This window comes from Quercus lobata, chromosome 2, assembly GCF_001633185.2.
Source record: "Quercus lobata isolate SW786 chromosome 2, ValleyOak3.0 Primary Assembly, whole genome shotgun sequence".
Lineage (NCBI taxonomy): Eukaryota > Viridiplantae > Streptophyta > Magnoliopsida > Fagales > Fagaceae > Quercus > Quercus lobata.
Genome location: NC_044905.1, coordinates 17,776,094 through 17,794,951, shown reverse-complemented (window position 1 = coordinate 17,794,951; position 18,858 = coordinate 17,776,094). Strand labels below are relative to the sequence as shown.

Genomic DNA, 18,858 nt, shown 5'->3' with positions numbered 1-18,858 from the left:
GCTGATTAGGGTTCTTCAACCAAAAATACAATACACTAAGGGTGCAAATACCATACTAATGCAAACAGCTGCCAATCAGATGGCTTAACACTTGAGAGCCATCACCGAAACATCATGCATCTGAGATACATGTGTGTGTGTGTGCGTGTGTGGAAACCCACACACTGAAGGGGAGAATGCATGTATCAAATGCCTAAGATAATTATTGCAATTATAGTCTATTATCTTCAACTCATCACGTATCGCATTTGGCTATGAATTCAGATGCTGAGCCCACGCAAATATATAACATAGACACCTAACAACATTTATATGGTCTCAATGAAAAATAAAAAACTTGAACAAGAAAAATAGATAAAATAAAATTCCATAGTGCTCTCTCCACAGGAGAAAATCCAAGGCCAAATAAAAATATCTCTGAAACAAGAAATATGTAGCCAAAACTGGAGCAATCTAACTATGATCTAGGGTAGTAGGCTTAGTTCAATCTTCTTCTTCAATGACCTTGGTGCCCAACCCCTTCAAACCCTCTGGAGGGATCTCTGCAACAGTGACTAGTGAGAAAAACTCCTCCTTTGCGTCTTCTTCATCATTTCTCTTACGTGCAACGCGGACACGAACTCTCCTTGGCACACTGCGAATTCCACGGCTCCAGACATGCTTGTTAAGCTTAACATCCACCCTGACATCAGTTGTTCCCATAGCCTTTTGGGCAAACTTCCTGATTTCCTTTATGGCCTTTGGAGCCTTCTTTTTGAAAGTGCTGCACATGGGATTGGCAAAATAGAAAGGTTACTTAGAAGTGCCCAAAAGACAATCCATCAGGTAAGTAGCTAACTAGGATACATCAAAGAATTAGGAACAAATAATGCCTTGTAGAGTGGCATCGTTTATAAGATTAGCAGTAACAAGAGAGAGAGAGAGAGAGAGAGAGAGAGAGAGAGAGCAGTAAGAAGATGGTAAAAACATAAACGATTTTTAGAAACAGATAAAGACTTGTAGAAGGGCATCTTTTATAAGATTAGAGTTTCTTAGTGGAACTAATAAAGTAGCTTAAGCTCTTTTGGCTTACTTTTAACCACATAGAGCAGAGCTGGCTATCTACATGTGTACCAAAATGACATCCAACTTTTGGATATGTGTATACTGAACTCAAGAGACAAGTTGGGAATTCGACAACTTACACACACTAATTTGGACGATAGTGAACAGTCTTCCAAATGCTACTCATAGTGTACTTATATAATCTCTGAAATTCACCCTATGGGCCTAATTAATGGAGTCATATATAACCAAACGATACTTAGTTCTGAACATGCAAGATTACAAACGCACAAGATTTGCATGATTCAGAAACATTACTACCTTTATGTTTGCGAAAAGAATGTCAATATTCCTTGCAAAACATAACAATACATCTCTTGCATCTCTGGTCTCTACAATACCTAACTATCTCCAATTATACTAAAAATATACCACAACAACACATTTAGAAGTCAGGTAATCATGATTCAGTGCACAGTTTGCCCTTGATGATGGAGAATCAGTCAGGTAACAACTCACAAATCACACCCAAAGGTAAATGTATTATGTATACTTTAACATTTCAATAGATAGAACTTCAAATGTTGAGGATGTTTCAATAGATGATATAAGTCACCATTCTACAGAAATCATATCATCTCACATGTTCCACCATGATTAATAGAGCCTTACAAAAAAAAAATGGACTGAGTATTATTGACATAAGATATTTACAGCTAAGAATACATTGATCCCAACTCCATAACACCCATTTGCAAAAAAAAAAAAAAACCCTCTATTTATTCACTCACACAACATGAACATTCCAATTATTAGCAATCCAAATAAACCCAATTAAGGCAAAAGAAACAACCTCGTTTTCTACTACAAAAAGGGGAAAAAAGAACTCTCAAGAAGCACCAATCAATAAGATTAATAAAAACAGCCTTGACCCACCAATTATAATCCTAGTTAAACCGGATCTAACCCATTAACAAGCATAAAAATGATGTAACACACACATATAGAAACACAGACATTTATAGATACACGTACAGAGAGAGAGAGAGAGAGAGAGAGAGAGAGAGGGTTGTGTTACCATCCATGAAGGCGTTTGTGGAGGTTGATGGTGTACTCTCTGGTGACAACCTCTTCCTTTCTTCCTTTGCTGCCCTTGTCCACCATTGTTGCAACTCTCTCTCTCTCTCTCTCTCTGCTCCGAAGCTCAACTCTTACGGCTGCTGCTACCAAAGATGAGCTAGGGCGTCACACACAGAAATAATGGGCTATGTTTTATTGAAGTAGCCCTGGGGTTTGGGTCTAAAGTACTAAAATGCCCTCCCAGTTGTTCCTAATGTAAGGCTCTTTTCGTCAAACTCCGTCGCAACCAAGTACCACGTCGTCTACGTGTATTATAAAGAGAGGGGTAGAAAGGGAAAAATAACTAAACGGTTTGTCGTTTACAATTTTTTGTATTCTCTATATGGGGAGCGACACGCAGTTTTATATATTTTCAGATAAATTGATACTGTCAATCTAGGGCACTCTCTCTTTGCTTTACAAATCTTCATTCCCTGAAGGTATAATAATTTTCTTTTATAGATGACCCAGTTAGTTATAGTTTATTGATTTACTTGTTACCTCTCACGTGTGTAAAATTGATTCACTTGGGTGTGTTTTCTTTTGTTAAGGTTGTTAGGAAATAGTTGTTGTTGCTGTTTGCTGACTGACTCTCAGTGAAATCTAAAAGAGTAGAGTTGGTTGAGAAAACCCAATTAAGATATGGTAAGTCCTTCATCCATTATTTTGTGCGTTTCAATTTTAGATTTGTTGGAATTGTATATAAATGTATGACTATATGTATATATAATTGATTGTGTACACTGTTGTTGTTTCAGTCTGGAAGCAGGAAAGAAACCGTTTTGGACCTGGCAAAGTTTGTGGACAAAGGTGTCCAAGTCAAGCTCACTGGTGGTAGACAAGGTAGGTAATTGCTAGTTTAATTTCAAATTTGAATATCATATATGCCTATGAGCTTTGGCTGATTCCTAGACCTGAACCCACGACACGTATTGCTTGGGCAACTGAATAAAATAAATTAATGCTGAATGTCATATGAAAGAGTTTGTGGTGATGTGGTTTACAATAGGCATTCAATGTGAAAATTGTTTGATGGCAAAGTTACCCAAATGACTTAGTTTCATAACGAAATGAAAGTATGTTTATTGCTTTTGAGAACTTCAACATTTAGAAAAATTTTGCTTCTGAGAGCAAGAAACTAGAGGGGTGATTTTAATTACAGAAGTTGCATCTATGGATGGTTGTGTAAATCTTGTGTTATCTGGGTATGCTAGGAACACTAGAAGGCGGAAAGAGCCACCATGTTGACTATCATTGACCTTATCAATCCTAGATTCCTAGTTCTGTAGGGGGGATCATTTGTATCAAACAACCATTATGCTGTCATTATTGATCTAATACGAGTACATAACTTATTTTGTTTTGGCTTGCAGTGACGGGGACTCTAAAAGGATATGATCAGTTGCTAAACCTTGTTTTGGATGAAGCGGTAGAGTTTTTGAGAGGTAATTACTTCATGGATTTCTGACAATTTCTTATGAGTCCCTCTGTACGTGTGTATGGTTTTGATGGATCTGTTGAAACTAATTAAATAGTTATGGTTGTATTTGATCAGTTACTAAACCTTGTTTTGGATGAAGCCATAGAATTTTTGAGAGGTCATTACTTCACAAGTTACTGGAAATTGTTTATGACTGTGTGTCTGCATGCATTCATGTGCGTGTGCATGTGTGTATGTGTTTGAGTGAGAGTAATTGCTGTGTGTTTTTGAGGCATCAGTTCAAACTATCAGTAATTGTTTCTATTTTGATCTTTTTGGACATTTTTCCACCTATGAATATTAACTCTTCATTTAATCCTATTATTGTCATTCTTTGGGATGCTAAACTCATCACAGTTTCCGTGCTGATTGTTGCCAGTTTTATATTTATTTTTTCTTTCGTAAACTATTCTATGCACACTTATTTTCAATGTTTAATATTTATCTCTGGAAGAACCACATGGTGCTCTTAAAAGATTCATTTTTGTTTTGGAATTTGCTTTTGCTGCAAGAACCCCAAAGTTTCAACTTTCAAGTTGTGACACTTTGTCCCCTAATGTTAGCAAAATCCTAAAACATAGTCATGCCTATGAGCCTATCTCAGATGGTTGTTTGGATGACACTTGATTTTTATTTTGCCACAAATTTTTTTGGTTACATTTTCTATGTTTAAAATTGTTGTGGAAAGTTGAGTATAGTGTAAAGTAACACAGTTGTTCTAACATGTTACTGAAGGGGGCAAAGTGCTTCACTTCACACATGAGGGCTTTCTTTCTTTCTTTGTGTGTGTGTGTTTAATAATAAAACAAAAGGTAGGGTGGGTTACCGTGGGTAAGAGAAACATGGGAAGAGATATGCCTGCATTTGCTAGCCATTTACATAAAGTACCATGTTGCTTCATAGTGAAAACTTTCACACCTCTTGAATTGTGACAAATTTATTGAAGGCTTTTAGAACTCTCAGCCTCATGCTTTGAGGTTAGGCTTAAGGAAACTCCTTGTGACCATCTTAGTAGCTTATTTTCTATTTATAATGTAATGTTTAACAAAAGAGATTGTGGTCATTTATCAAATAAAATGATTTAAACATGATTTCACCCATATTTGTTTAGGCATACAGATTTTATTAATGTGAGTAAAACCCATTTAAGATAATGTACCTCTTAATTACTATCCCTTGTTTCAAGGGAATACCCTTTGATTCCAACCATGATGTCAACATATAATATGCAAGTATGGTTTACATCTCATGCTTTGATGGAAACCATTTTTTTTCCTTTCTAGAAAATTCCTTCTTTTATTCTTTCTTTGGGGCTTCCTCTTGCATAAATGATTGGGAACGTAAGTGAAACCTCCTTTAAAGACTTATAAGAGGTGAGGGAAATTTGGTTCTAGTGCTCAAGAGTTAATTCAGGATATTGTGGATGATGGAGAGCTCTCTTGGTACCTTTCTTAGTCTTTCTAAAGTTGAATTGAGTCATATTTTATTGTTTGTTTTTGTTTATTTGCTGCTGGATCAGTTTTAATTAAGTTTTACTAGAATAAGGGAAATTTGGTAATTTCTAGAAATCTGGATTGGGCTATCCTTGTCTGTACCAAAGGCCCATGGGTCTTATTCTATCTTTTGAGTACTTTTCCTATTTGGTTTAGAAGTTCTTAAGTCCTTTTTGTTTGTTATTAGTAATCTAAGTCATTCTAAATAGGTTATTTACAGTAGGGCAAAACTTAGGTACAGTTTCTTAGGTACAGTACCTTAGGTTCCCTACTTAAAATTTTGACATCTGTCCAATTTAACATCCAAACAAACGGCGTTAAAACTATTTTTTTTTTTTTTTCTTTTTCCTTCTTCCTTCATTTTCCTGTACGCTTCTCTTCCAAATCCAAAACCTTTCTCTTCCAAACCACCCATGACCCTTCTCTTCCAAACCCAAAACCCAAAAAAAAGAAAAAAGAAAAAATCTCATCTCTCTCTCTCTCTCGGTGTGTGTATGTATGTGTATCTGTTTCCTTTCTTCTTTTCTGATCTATGATTCTTTCTTTCTTTCTCTCTCTCTCTCTCTATGGACAAATTAATGAAAGAGGCTGTGACAATGGCTTTGTTGATGTTAAGAGTGTGGAAGTTTCGGGTATAGCTGAAAAGGGTCCATTTTTTGGCTTGAAACCCAGTAGATCTGGCTTTTATTTTTTTATCTTTCCTATTTGGTTACTGATAAAATGAGGGAGAAAAGTCCCTTTTTTGGTTTGAAACCCAGTAGATTTGGCTTTTATTTTTTGATCTTTCCTGTTTAGTTATTGAGAAAATGAGGGAGAAGAGTTCGTTTTTTGGTTTGAAATCCAGTAGATTTGGCTTTTATTTTTTGATCTTTCCTGTTTGGTTACTGAGAAAATGAGGGAGAAGGGTCCGTTTTTTGGTTTGAAACCCGGTAGATCTTGCTTTTATTTTTTGATTTTTTGATCTTTCCTGTTTGGTTCTACATTTTTTGGTTTGATTTTCTCTTGCAGTTGTAGTATAGGAAAAAAAATAGTTTTAACGCCGTTTGTTTGGGATTTGTCTGGGATGTTAAGTTATACAGATGTCAAAATTTTAAATAGGAAACCTAAGGTACTATACCTAAGGAACTGTACCTAAGTTTTGCTCTTTAGGGTAATAGTCATTATAAGAAAGTATTTATCAAGAGCCTATATAAAGGCTTATTATTCTAAAAAATATTCATAATGAGGTATCAAAAAATATTCATTACTGTGATTGTATAGTGAATTTACCTTATTTTGAGCCTTGAGGGTGTGACTTACTTCTCTTACCTAACTGTGATTGCATAGTGAATTTACCTTTCATTATTTCTTGTTCTATTCACTGTTTTAACACCAAATTGCCATCAATATATTCAAGATTCAATCTTTTTTTACCTAAACCCTTAAACAACAATCCTTATTCAAGTACCCTTTAAGATCTCATCAAGAAATCTAATTTAGTGCTGAATTCCTAAGGATCCTACATCAAAATTGGTATCAAAGCCCATCAAGGCTTCCATCCTGCATCAATAAATCCCGTGTACTAGGGTTGTTTTAATGAAATCTATTACTTCAAAAATAAATAAAAATCATCCTTCTTTTATTCAACTAAGCTTATGGAAATCCTAAACTGTTTTCCCACAACTCTCTTCTACCGAGCCCTATTTATTTGTTGAAATCCTTATAAATAAAGCAGAAAAGATGATTATTAATTTGGTACTGAATTCTAAATAATCTTGCATCAGATATGATACTGGAACTATTCTTTAATATCATTGTTGTCACATCAATGGTCCATTCACCATGTGAGTCCATAAGTTTCAGATACCAATTGTCTCTCCCCAAGAGAAGGAATTACAAAAGAAAAAATAAAGATCTAATGTCACATTGGATGTTGGTTCACCATGTTGCACTTCACAGAGCACATGTAGGGACTTGCTTGAGACTTGGTGGCATGCGTTTTCCCACCTGTTCCTTCCTGTGCTGGATGGAGCATCAGCCAAATTTGTGGGTGGCTTCTTTCCAGCGTAAGAAGGAACTGAATTCCATTGTAAGCATTTTTCTAGCTAAGAGCCTTGTAACTCAATGGCATTGCCTAGTGTTTCCAACAGAGATATCTAGGTTCAAATCCCCCTACCCTGCTTTAATGTAAAAACCTTTTTTTTTAGAAGAAAATTTTAAAAACCTAGCAAAACATTTTTAATGTAATTGTAAGATTTAAACTTCATGTGATAAGTGCACAAGATGGGGCTCAAATTGATATATGTGGTTACAATCTGCATCTGATTGTTGAGAGAATACATCAGAAATGAAAACTGTGATGAACTCACAGTTGGCAACTTTCATGTTCCTTTCCTTCCCATATGAGTTAATAGCAACAAAATAACATTAGATTAATTTGCTTATTATGTATGTATGCTCTCTCTGTTGCTGTTTGTACTTGTGATTCTTTGCCAACTACATTTTTTAGTAAACACGATTATAAATGTTGGTCGATTTACATGAGCCATTTGTTATGGTAATTTGGTCACTTTAACTACAATCCCTGTTGAGTTACATGGTCATTTGTTATGTGGGCTATTGTCATATGGAGATTATTTTAGCACTTACTTCTTAATGGGTTTATTCATGAGTATATTGTAGAGTCAACTAGAACAGTGATAGGTGATAAAAATTTGGAGAGCGAAGTTCAGGTACACACCATAAGAGTTTAAGTGACTGGCAGAGTACTTAAAGAAAAGTTCACTGTTTCCCGAAATGACACCTCTTTCCCTTGTAAGAGTAAGGTGGAGAGTGAGGTCATGAGTTCAAGGCCTGCTGAGTTCATATGTAATTTTCTAATGAAAAAAAAATTAAAGTTTGTTTTATAAGGATAAACCATGATAGGACATAATCTGTCAGGATTGATAGGGTGTCACCCTTTTTTTACATATTTTGGTCAAAGGTTGAAATCTTTTACATTTGCAAGAATTACGGGAGTCATGAGTTTAATTCTTCTGCTTATATTTGACTGAGTGGTGGATAAAACCAAAAAAGTAAGTCCTTTTTTTTTAAAAAAAAAAAAGGAAAAAAAAGAAAACAAAGCAAAAGAAAAGTGGTTCTCAACTATTCTCCTCTCCTTTAAAGTAGGTCTTTTTTTGAAAAGGGAAAAGAAAAGAAGCATTATGTTTAGTTTTCAATGTAATTTCCTCTTCTAGATAATATTGGAAAAGCTAAAGCATGCAAAAAATAGATGATGCCCTATCAATGTTAGTGCAGCACTTCCCCATCATGGATTGTCCCTAATTATATATAGGGCATACTGAAGGGGGAAAAAAAGGCTATAGTGTGCTAATCAAAACAAAGGAGCATGATCTTTGGCCTATCTGTTAGTGTTCTGTAGTTTTTATTTAGAAGGCTAACAGGTAGTGGAAGCCAATTAAAAGACGGGAGCTTCTTTGCTTAATTGTGACAGTTCACAAATCCCATTGATTCAAGTGTTGAGGCACCATATGGAGTAAAGGCACCATGGTGAGACAGAGGGAGATTGAGTTTTTGGCCTTGCTTTTCATTAGATCAATTTGGCCCCAAACGATTAGAAAAAGTTGCAACATGCTAAGTGACGTGCTTTCAAATTGTTATCTTCTAAAAAGTAAAGTTGCTTTTAAACAGTTTGATGGTTATCTTTATGAGAAGATGTAAAACTCACATGTATCTGACACTTCAATGATTTGGAAGTTTAACAATATTTGTAGGTTCTCCTAGATAACAGTCATCTAGAAGGCCTATGTGCCAGTTAATTGCAGCTATATGAAGAAATTTTAATATAGCAAAGGATTGTAATAGTTATCATTACTTAGTTCCTGTGCATATAGGCACCCACCTTTAGCTAGTATCCTCCGGTAGGTTTGTGCTAACCCGCACCTGTTGAAAAATGATAGCAATCTGTTCTAATTTAAACAGTGTTGTATGGTAAGCAATGTCAAGTAGTCAATAAGAGGGCTAATAAGCCTGAAAGGCAACCCACATAGGATGTGTATTTTCTTGAATCCATTTCTGGGCTTCTTTTGTTGCATGTAGTATTGTTTTCTTGGATTCAGATTTCTATAACCTTTATATATTTACCTTATCTTTTTCCAGGAAAGTTGGTAGTGATACTGTATTTATACAACTTCTTGAAATTTCTAGACAAATTAACTTGGAATATTTGCCTGTGTTCTGCAGATCCTGATGATCCACTGAAGACTACGGATCAGACCAGGCGCCTGGGCCTAATAGTATGTTCTCTTCCAGTATATACGCATTTAATTTAATTGTTCATGAATATAAACATCTAGAATGTCAGCATGTAACCAAAGGTTGGATCTTAAATATTGCTGTTACAAGACACATTGGCATGCTTTCTAACTTATTTATGATGAAAATCATTGTCTTTTGAATTTTCTAGACCATTTAATATGAAAAATACTTGCCCTTTTACTTTATTCTCACAAGTTTGAATGGGTAAAATGACAGTGAGAATTTAACTGCCCAAAAGAACCATTAGATCAACCTCATCACTGTCATGGTCAATTTTTTTACTGTAAGGTAGTTGCAAAAAAGATGTCATCATAGAGCTTGAATTATAGGATCCAAACATGATGCTCAATGATTTTTTTTTCCTAATACTGCTTGAAGCCACCTTTCTTGTGAAAGCCTACTGATGGCAAGTTACTTAGTTTTTGGCACAATTCTCAACAATGTAATAATAAGCTGCCAATGGCATGAGTGCATGACTTGGTGCAATACAAGACATCTTTGAATTGTTGTGAATCTCTTTAAAGTGGTATCATTCTGTAGGACCTGTTTTAATAATGTACTTCAATATTTTCCAAGATTCTTGTGTGTTCTTGTGAATTATTTGGTCACTGGCCGATTGTTGTCAATATTACTAGCTTCTCAATTTGCTTTTACCAAAAAGACAATGTTAATAACAATGATATGGATTCCGAGTCATTAAGAAAGAGAAAGGTTCACTGTAGCAGCTCTTTATTCAATACTGCTTTATATAATGAAAAATGAAAGGCTGGATTCAGTGACTGGTTACTCAAAACAATGTTGGAGCATTGAATTTAAACATATCAGAGGTGGAGAAAGGAAATAATTTCAGCCATTATTTCCCTGAATATATATTGAGATAGAAAGATACACTAGCAAAATCTTTAGTGTACTGGAAGTGACTTTTCTTGTTCAATAAAGTTTCTTATTTACTTATCAAAAAAAAAAAAAAAAAAAAAAAAAAAAACTTTAAACAATCTTCCATGATTCTTACTCTTTCAACTTTGTTTTCTTGTTGGAGGTAAAAAAAATTTGATGGTGATTTATTGTGTTGCAGGTTTGCAGGGGAACCGCTGTAATGCTTGTGTCCCCAACAGACGGCACAGATGAGATTGCCAACCCTTTTATCCAGCCAGATGGGGCCTAAAGACACATTATCTTCCTCAATCTGTAGGCCTAACTTGCTCTACAAGTTGGACTAGTAGACATCAAGAAATTATGTTTGGCAAACAACTTGCAACTATGGAATTTGTGGGTTCAATTTTTAGTGAATTACCAAAAAAAAAAAAAAAAAGAGTAAATTCTGCATTAAATGATTGACTTGGGCATGGTCTCTAAAAGCTGCAGTCAACTCTAAAGGCCGCAATAAGCTTTTAATTTTTGGCCTTTAGTTCTGTAGGTGATAGCCAGTAAAGTGCTTAGTCTTTGCCTCTAAGTTTTCCTCAGCTTATACGGCTCAATTTGTTTTATTTAACATTAATATTTTCTAAAAAAAATTAGTCAATTTTTAAAAAGTAATTTTAAAAAAACTATTTTATTTTTCAATGTTTACGTAGTAATTTTTGAAAAACTATTTCATTTTGCTATGTTTGGTGAAGTCCCTAAAAATGAGATAGAACTGTTTTTCATAGTTTTTGTAAGGACACGATTCCTGCGCGGCCCAGTGACATTTTCGGGTTCACGCGGGAGAGATCCCTCACAATACGATTTGTAGAGAGTGGGCTTGAAAAGCTTGGGCTTGGTCACAGGGGGATGGTCCGGTCTGGATTTCAGAAAGATCCCTGTGGAAAATGGACTGGGCCTAAACGTTTAAAGCCCCGCCATACTGCCACCTCTGAGAATGGGATCCTCGGACTTGATCCGAGGACCCTTGTGGTCCTTTCCGGCTGTCCAACGGAGGACTTTCTCTGTTCTGTGCATGGATCGTTCCGGCGATATTCCTCATGAAGTCTCCTTTTTTTTTCTTCCCCCCTGGCTAGATTCACTTACTTCTTCTTTTATACTAGTGTGCGTTCGATGTCCTTCGTCCACGTGTAGGGTCAGTCTTTACAAATACTGACATTGGTTCCATCAGTCTAATCCCGGAATTGTTGGGGATGACTTGATAAAGCTGTAGAGTACGGTTCTGCCAGGCATTGGGCCTTATCCAGAAGGGTATTTAGGGTAATCGCCCCAAGGTATTTTGGATTTCCTTACGAATTTATCCCTTTATTCTGGGCGGATTATGGGCCTGCCGAGGACTAGACTGTCCTCGGCTGCCTCCCAAAAATTGGTCCGTGCTCGGCGTCATGGAGCTTGGGCCACAGTTCTCCTCGGATTGGGCCCTCGGACTTTCTAAGGGCAAATGGGCCTGGTCCAGGAATTGCTGGGCCCCACAATAGCCCCTCAAAACCCTTCTATCCGAATTCCGGATTGGAAAGGAGGGTTTTGGCAAACCCGGGCCCTTAATATGGCCCATTTAGCTTAATCCCGCATTTATGTGAGCTGTTTCTCAGGAAGTCAGGCGGTTTTTGAGGGATTCCTTTTAATCCGCTCGGAATCTGCTCCTGCCGCTTGGATGTCCCAGACGCGCCCTTAATGAATTCCCCTTAATGAGGCTCATTTATGGCCAGCGGCTCATTTGATAAGGTGGAGAAGTGGAACGGACGCCTCTTTTTTTTTTCTTCAGATTCTTTGGGAAGGTTGAATGCATTTAATGCCATCCGTTCTGCTCTTCCTATAAGAAGGCAAGCAGGAGGCCATCACCTTCGTACTAACTCCCTTCTATTCTTCTGAGATCGCACCAAATGATGAAAAAATCATGCCCCTCCTCTAGACACCATATTCTGATAAAGCTTGAAATGGCTCGATCAGGGCAAGGGTGGCGCAGACTTAAGATCTGTCTCGCCTCTCTTTCAGCCAAAATCCGAAGCAGGGACTCGTCGTGTCGAACTCTCGGCGCGACTGAGTCGAGAACAACCAAGACCAGCACCACCCGGCTCCTCATGAGCATACCTAATATGGCACCAACGTGTTAGGAGTCAGGGCTGAGGCAGGGGCTAAGTGCTTCTGCTTCTCCCTCTTTTGCTCCTTGGTACCCTCCTCCGCTTTCCTCTTATAGTCTTCCCAGCACCAGTTCCGTCCTGGTGCCTTCCCTTTTCCCTCTTTTGCTCCTTTTCTTTCTTTTCGTCCCTTCTCTCTTCTTCTCCTCCTTCTTTATTCATGTCCTCCATCTTCCTCCTTCATCTCCTCCATCTTCTTCATTGATTTCTTCCTTACTATTTCATTCTCCTTCAATTCTTCTTCCTTCTCCTTCAATTCTTCTTCCTTGTCCTTCATCCTTTTCCGAAGAAGGTTCTTGTCATGATATGAGCAATGTTGAGGCAGAGACTGAAGAGACCTTGAAGATGAGTTTTAGAAGAAGCCTGACTGTTTACTTCTCTGTACTGCGAGTGTTATCGTTGCTTCAGCAGTTCTCCTTTTGTATAGGCTTGTTTGAGCCCTTTTTCGTACATTGTAATAACCTCTTATATTAATAAAAGTGTTTATTATTTCATTTTGCATATTCCGTTTATGTTTTTGTATATTGGTAAATGCTGCTCGGCTTAATGAGAAAATATCTAAACCGATGACAACTAAGACCAAAATACTTGATAATAAAAAGATGTTGTCATAACTCTAATATAAGTGTTTGGCCCAATAAGGCCGACCAGTGAAAAGTAATGATTACCCATGCTGGCCGAGGAGAGAACTGGAGGCTTGATGCCGTGTTTGGGTCCGAGGACCATACAAGGCCTTGATTCTATACAAAACTCGTAATAATAATAATTTTTATACTCGGTTTCCCCATAGGCTTGAGTCCGAGGACCATGCAAGGCCTTGGTTCAGTCCATAACTTGTAATAATAATAATTTTTATACTTGGTTTCCCCATAGGCTTGAGTCCGAGGACCATGCAAGGCCTTGGTTCAGTCCATAACTTGTAATAATAATAATTTTTATACTTGGTTTCCCCATAGGCTTGAGTCCGAGGACCATGCAAGGCCTTGGTTCAGTCCATAACTTGTAATAATAATAATTTTTATACTTTGTTTCCCCATAGGCTTGAGTCCGAGGACCATGCAAGGCCTTGGTTTTGTTTTATTCCCTCTCCTTAGGTATCCCGTACGCGGCCGGGCAGGAGGTTGTCCTCGACATTAGTTATTACCCGGCGTGGGCCGTAGTCCGTGGGCCATCATGTAGCAAGGGCATGGGCCGCGAATTTACTAGGCCCACGGATCATGAGATATTTCCATAATCTTTGGCCACGCGGTACTTCTGGGTGTCCCGATGTTCGAGGTGCACCTCGACGAGGCTCCTTTAGTCTTGTCGTTGCAGAGGTTTGTTGGAGGTCGAGCTGGAGACGTTTTGTCTGTAGCGTTCCTCGGGAAGCTGCGCTAATTAAATGCCACCACCCTATCTCCTCAAATAAATAAGAGAGCAAGTTTCTTTGCCTAGGCACCAGCTCCTTAGTCTCCTCCTTCAGCTTCCTCCCGCAGCAAGTCATGTTTGAGACGAGGGTCGGGGAAGAAAAACTCTCTCCGCCGCAAAGGCGCCACGTTCTCCTCAAGCTCAGAAGAGTGATATTCGGGCAACGAAGGCATAGATTCAAAGAAATATTCCCTTATGACAGAGGGGTGAGGGTGTTTCCCACGCTTTTAGTCAAAATCCGAAGCAGGTTCTGGTCATGCCAGATTTTTGGTATGTCCGAAGAAGGAATTTCCACCATCAGCACTGTCTACCTTGCAGCCGGCAAATTTCTGCGGGGGCTTCCCAACTTTCGGCTCCCTGCATCTTCTTTGTAGATGGTGTTAGCCTGAGGTCAGGTTCTTTTGCTGCCTGAGTTTCGGGCACGTGAAAGCGTTGAGGATGAAACGAGGTCTTGAGGCAGTAGCCAACCTCTCCTCTGTGCTACCTGCATCCTCCCCACTGCGGCGTGAGGCTCAAGTTGGGCTCCTTTGCTGCCGGAGCTATGGGCATGCGAAAGCATGGGGGAAGGGACAAGGCCTCGAAGCAGTAGCCCACGTCTCGTCTGTGCTACCTCCTCGGCCTTCTCTTGCTTCCTTGTAACTTTCCTTTCTATCATGTAGCAAGTTTTATCACAAGTTGATTTCAGCTTTTTGTTGTATGCTGTACTGTTTCTTTGTTTTAATAAGAAAGGAAATTTTGCCTACTTATTTTGAATACTACTCTTTTTGCAACATTATTTTGTGGAAGGGTGTGCTCCCTGTGTCTGTTTCTTCAATGATACTTAGAGCAGGAAGTTTTGAAACATAATCCAATCAGTTCTAATGTACCAACACTACCAAACCTTACGGCGATAACTCATAGCAGGTTTAACTCAGGAAACTAGCAAAAATAACAATTGAATATTCTGTGATAAGTATGAGAGTACCGTCCAAGGAGTTGACGGAGGGTAAAGAACTCAAATTGTTTCTCAGGTGACGTATTGCCCTACGTCGCCTCGATTCCCTTGGTGCTGCAGATCTAAGAGCAGACTTGCGAATCCCCGCAGTTTGGGAACTGTTCCAATGGCGAGTGGGGAGCTTTCCTCAGATGAATCCAAATTCTACGTAATGTAGTCTTTCCTTACGAGTAGTTGGTTTTCTCACAGGTTTGAGTCCGAAACTTGTGATGTTTATCTCTTGTACTTGGTTTCCCCATAGGTTTGAGTCCGAGGACCATGCAAGACCTTGGTTCTGCCCAAAACTTACGAGATTTATTTTTGTGTTTGGTTTCCCCACAGGCTTGAGTCCGTGGACCATGCAAGGCCTTGGTTCTGTCCAAAACTTTTGATTTTCATCTCTTGTACTTGGTTTCCCCATAGGTTTGAGTCCGAGGACCATGCAAGACCTTGGTTCTGTCCAAAACTTAACTTTCGAGACTTGGTTTCCCCACAGGCTTGAGTCCGTGGACCATGCAAGGCTTTGGTTCTGTCCAAAACATATGATCTTTCTATGTACTTGGTTTCCCCATAGGCTTGAGTCCGTGGACCATGCAAGGCCTTGGTTCTGTCCAAAACTTATGATCTTTTTATGTGCTTGGTTTCCCCATAGGCTTGAGTCCGAGGACCATGCCAAGACCTTGGTTCTGTCCAAAACTTACGAGATTTCATTTTTTTGTGTTTGGTTTCCCCACAGGCTTTTGAGTCCGTGCGACGCATGCAGGCCCTTGGTTCTGTCCAAAATTTTGATTTTCATCTCTTGTTACTTGGTTTCGCCCCTAGGTTTGAGTCGCGAGGACCATGCAAGACTTGGTTCCGTCCAAAACTTACGAGATTTATTTTTTTTGTTTGGTTTCCCCACAGGCTTGAGTCCGTGGACCATGCAAGGCCTTGGTTCTGTCCAAAACTTTTGGTTTTCATCTCTTGTACTTGGTTTCCCCATAGGTTTGAGTCCGAGGACCATGCAAGACCTTGGTTCTGTCCAAAACTTACGAGATTTATTTTTTTTGTTTGGTTTCCCCACAGGCTTGAGTCCGTGGACCATGTAAGGCCTTGGTTCTGTCCAAAACTTTTGGTTTTCATCTCTTGTACTTGGTTTCCCCATAGGTTTGAGTCCGAGGACCATGCAAGACCTTGGTTCTGTCCAAAACTTACGAGATTTATTTTTTGTGTTTGGTTTCCCCACAGGCTTGAGTCCGTGGACCATGCAAGGCCTTGGTTCTGTCCAAAACTTTTGATTTTCATCTCTTGTACTTGGTTTCCCCATAGGTTTGAGTCCGAGGACCATGCAAGACCTTGGTTCTGTCCAAAACTTACGAGATTTATTTTTTTTGTGTTTGGTTTCCCCACAGGCTTGAGTCCGTGGACCATGCAAGGCCTTGGTTCTGTCCAAAACTTTTGATTTTCATCTCTTGTACTTGGTTTCCCCATAGGTTTGAGTCCGAGGACCATGCAAGACCTTGGTTCTGTCCAAAACTTACGAGATTTATTATTTTTTTTTTTGTGTTTGGTTTGTTTTTCGGATGTAAGCCCCTAGATCAGGGCGGGGAGAGCTGGCTTGAGGCCAAGAGCCCCTAGGGCTGCCTACGCCATGGGCGCTGCAAGGAGTAGCCCCTAGCAGAAGTTTATGTCGGAATAACAGCTGCACGTCAAAGGAGACGGAGGAAGCTCCGTGGATTTTTGCTTAGTAGAGAGTTGACTCCACCGCCACCTGCGCCAAGCGCGCATGCTTCCCACAGACGGCGCCAATTGTAAGGACACGATTCCAGCGCGGCCCAGTGACATTTTCGGGTTCACGCGGGAGAGATCCCTCACAATACGATTTGTAGAGAGTGGGCTTGAAAAGCTTGGGCTTGGTCACGGGGGGATGGTCCGGTCTGGATTTCAGAAAGATCCCTGTGGAAAATGGACTGGGCCTAAACGTTTAAAGCCCCGCCATACTGCCACCTCTGAGAATGGGATCCTCGGACTTGATCCGAGAACCCTTGTGGTCCTTTCCGGCTGTCCAACGGAGGACTTTCTCTGTTCTGTGCATGGGTCGTTCCGGCGATCTTCCTCATGAAGTCTCCTTTTTTCCTCCCCCCCTGCTAGATTCACTTACTTCTCCTTTTATACTAGTGTGCGTTCGATGTCCTTCGTCCACGTGTAGGGTCAGTCTTTACAAATACTGACATTGGTCCCATCAGTCTAATCCCGGAATTGTTGGGGATGACTTGATAAAGCTGTAGAGTACGGTTCTGCTAGGCATTGGGCCTTATCCAGAAGGGTATTTAGGGTAATCGCCCCAAGGTATTTTGGATTTCCTTACGAATTTATCCCTTTATTCTGGGCGGATCATGGGCCTGCCGAGGACTAGACTGTCCTCGGCTGCCTCCCAAAAATTGGTCCGTGCTCGGCGTCATGGAGCTTGGGCCACAGTTCTCCTCGGATTGGGCCCTCGGACTTTCTAAGGGCAAATGGGCCTGGTCCACGAATTGCTGGGCCCCACAAGTGTAATCGCCCCATACCAGATTCAGGGAGCCCTATAGTGGCGTTTTGGAACTCGAGCTCCCTAAACTCGAATTCCATGCAATTTTTTTTTTATTTTTTTTTATTTTTTAAGTTTGATTGGGCATAACTCGATTTTGATAAAATCGAGTTTCGAAATAGGGGCACGTCCCTATATAGTTTGGAAACAGGGGCATATTGCCAAATTTTTTTAAAAAAAAGGGGTAAAATGCCAGAATCCCCATGTCATGTGTAATGCTGACAAAAAAATGCATATAAATTTATCTGGCTCTGGTTATAATGTTAGAAGTTATTATTCAAAATCTGAATTAGTTTTCAAAGTTATGGTCCTGCGTGTACATTTATGTCATTATACTCATAGTTCTCTCTTTTTCATTTTCCTCCCCAAATAAATCCCTTTTAAAAAAAAAAAAAAAATTTATTAAGGGATGAGAAGAGTCGGACACAGGTATTTCTCTGGCTCTTCTTTGAAAATATCAAATATGAAAAGTCAGACCAAAAAACAAAAATATAATCTACATCAACCTATGAACCTCATCTATTGCGTGCAATATTACATTCCTTGGAAATTACTACATCATACGTTTGATCTTTTTGCCCTCCATTTTGGAAGAAGCACGGACAAAACATATTCTTCACTTCAATGGAAATTTGGTTTTTATCAGCAATTTTTGCTAGTTATTACTTATTGGGTCTGGTCAATGTATGCCCATTAACAAATCCGTTTTTAAAAAAATTTTATCGAAAATTGAAAAAACTGTCAACATTTTTTCAATTTCCGATAAATTTTTTTTCAAAATTGGTATACTATTGTGTGTTCTTAAGACACACATTAATAAAATCCTTACTTATTAGGAGTAACTTAAGGTGGGCAATAACATGGCTCAATACACGACAACAGACAGTGACCCACTGATCCCACATATGAAATATAGAAACAGAATAGGACACTGAAAATGGTGAACAACTTTGGACCTAAAAGATGGACGACCAGCCTCCACACATACATGACACCAGCTTCTGCGACTTTGGTGTTTTCTTTTCCGTGTACGAAACAGTGATTTGTTTGTTTGTCCTTGGTTTGAACTTTTTTTTTGTAGCAGTAGTAGTAGTACAAAGACAGCTAGTGGTCTAGTACAGATAAGAGTTATGTAGTACCAATAATCGTAGCTCGGAACACCACCCCACGTCAAGTCCGGTAACTATATCGAGCTCACTTAAATTCTTCCATTTATCTTTCATAATTTCAATTAAAATGATCATGTGCACCCCCCATAAAATAAAATAAAAAATAAAAAAACTGAACTTTAGATCAAATTCAAATAGATCTATGTATTTTCAATTTAGTATGCTGATGGAGGGAAGAAAAAAAAGGGGTTGGTAGTGGTCTAGGACTGGTAAGAGATTTCTAGTAATATTGTTTAAATTTTGTGAAAATAC

The 18,858-nt window shown here is 38.9% G+C and overlaps 2 protein-coding genes across 2 annotated transcripts; one reads left to right on the top strand and one right to left on the bottom strand.

Annotated features, from left to right (window-relative positions):
- Positions 1–221: 221 nt before the first annotated feature.
- On the bottom strand, positions 222–2,308 carry LOC115974788 (60S ribosomal protein L31-like). Its single transcript, XM_031095304.1, has 2 exons — positions 2,123–2,308; positions 222–763 (listed from the first exon to the last, which is right to left on the bottom strand). Exons 1-2 carry the CDS (start codon positions 2,206–2,208, stop codon positions 484–486), a joined length of 366 nt encoding a protein of 121 aa, XP_030951164.1. The 5' UTR covers positions 2,209–2,308; the 3' UTR covers positions 222–483.
- A 188-nt stretch (positions 2,309–2,496) lies between these two features.
- On the top strand, positions 2,497–10,763 carry LOC115977947 (sm-like protein LSM7). Its single transcript, XM_031099981.1, has 6 exons — positions 2,497–2,603; positions 2,715–2,808; positions 2,922–3,006; positions 3,537–3,608; positions 9,358–9,410; positions 10,508–10,763. Exons 2-6 carry the CDS (start codon positions 2,806–2,808, stop codon positions 10,595–10,597), a joined length of 303 nt encoding a protein of 100 aa, XP_030955841.1. The 5' UTR covers positions 2,497–2,603; positions 2,715–2,805; the 3' UTR covers positions 10,598–10,763.
- The last annotated feature ends 8,095 nt before the right edge of the window (positions 10,764–18,858 follow it).

Excerpts from the sequence above, each read along its gene's own strand:
- LOC115974788 (XM_031095304.1), bottom strand. The coding sequence starts at position 2,208 with ATGGTGGACAAGGGCAGCAAAGGAAGAAAGGAAGAGGTTGTCACCAGA. Across the intron at positions 764-2,122 it reads CACAAACGCCTTCATGGATG|CACTTTCAAAAAGAAGGCTC; the intron begins GTAACACAACCC and ends TCCCATGTGCAG.
- LOC115977947 (XM_031099981.1), top strand. Across the intron at positions 3,007-3,536 it reads GCTCACTGGTGGTAGACAAG|TGACGGGGACTCTAAAAGGA; the intron begins GTAGGTAATTGC and ends TTTGGCTTGCAG. Across the intron at positions 3,609-9,357 it reads AGCGGTAGAGTTTTTGAGAG|ATCCTGATGATCCACTGAAG; the intron begins GTAATTACTTCA and ends TGTGTTCTGCAG.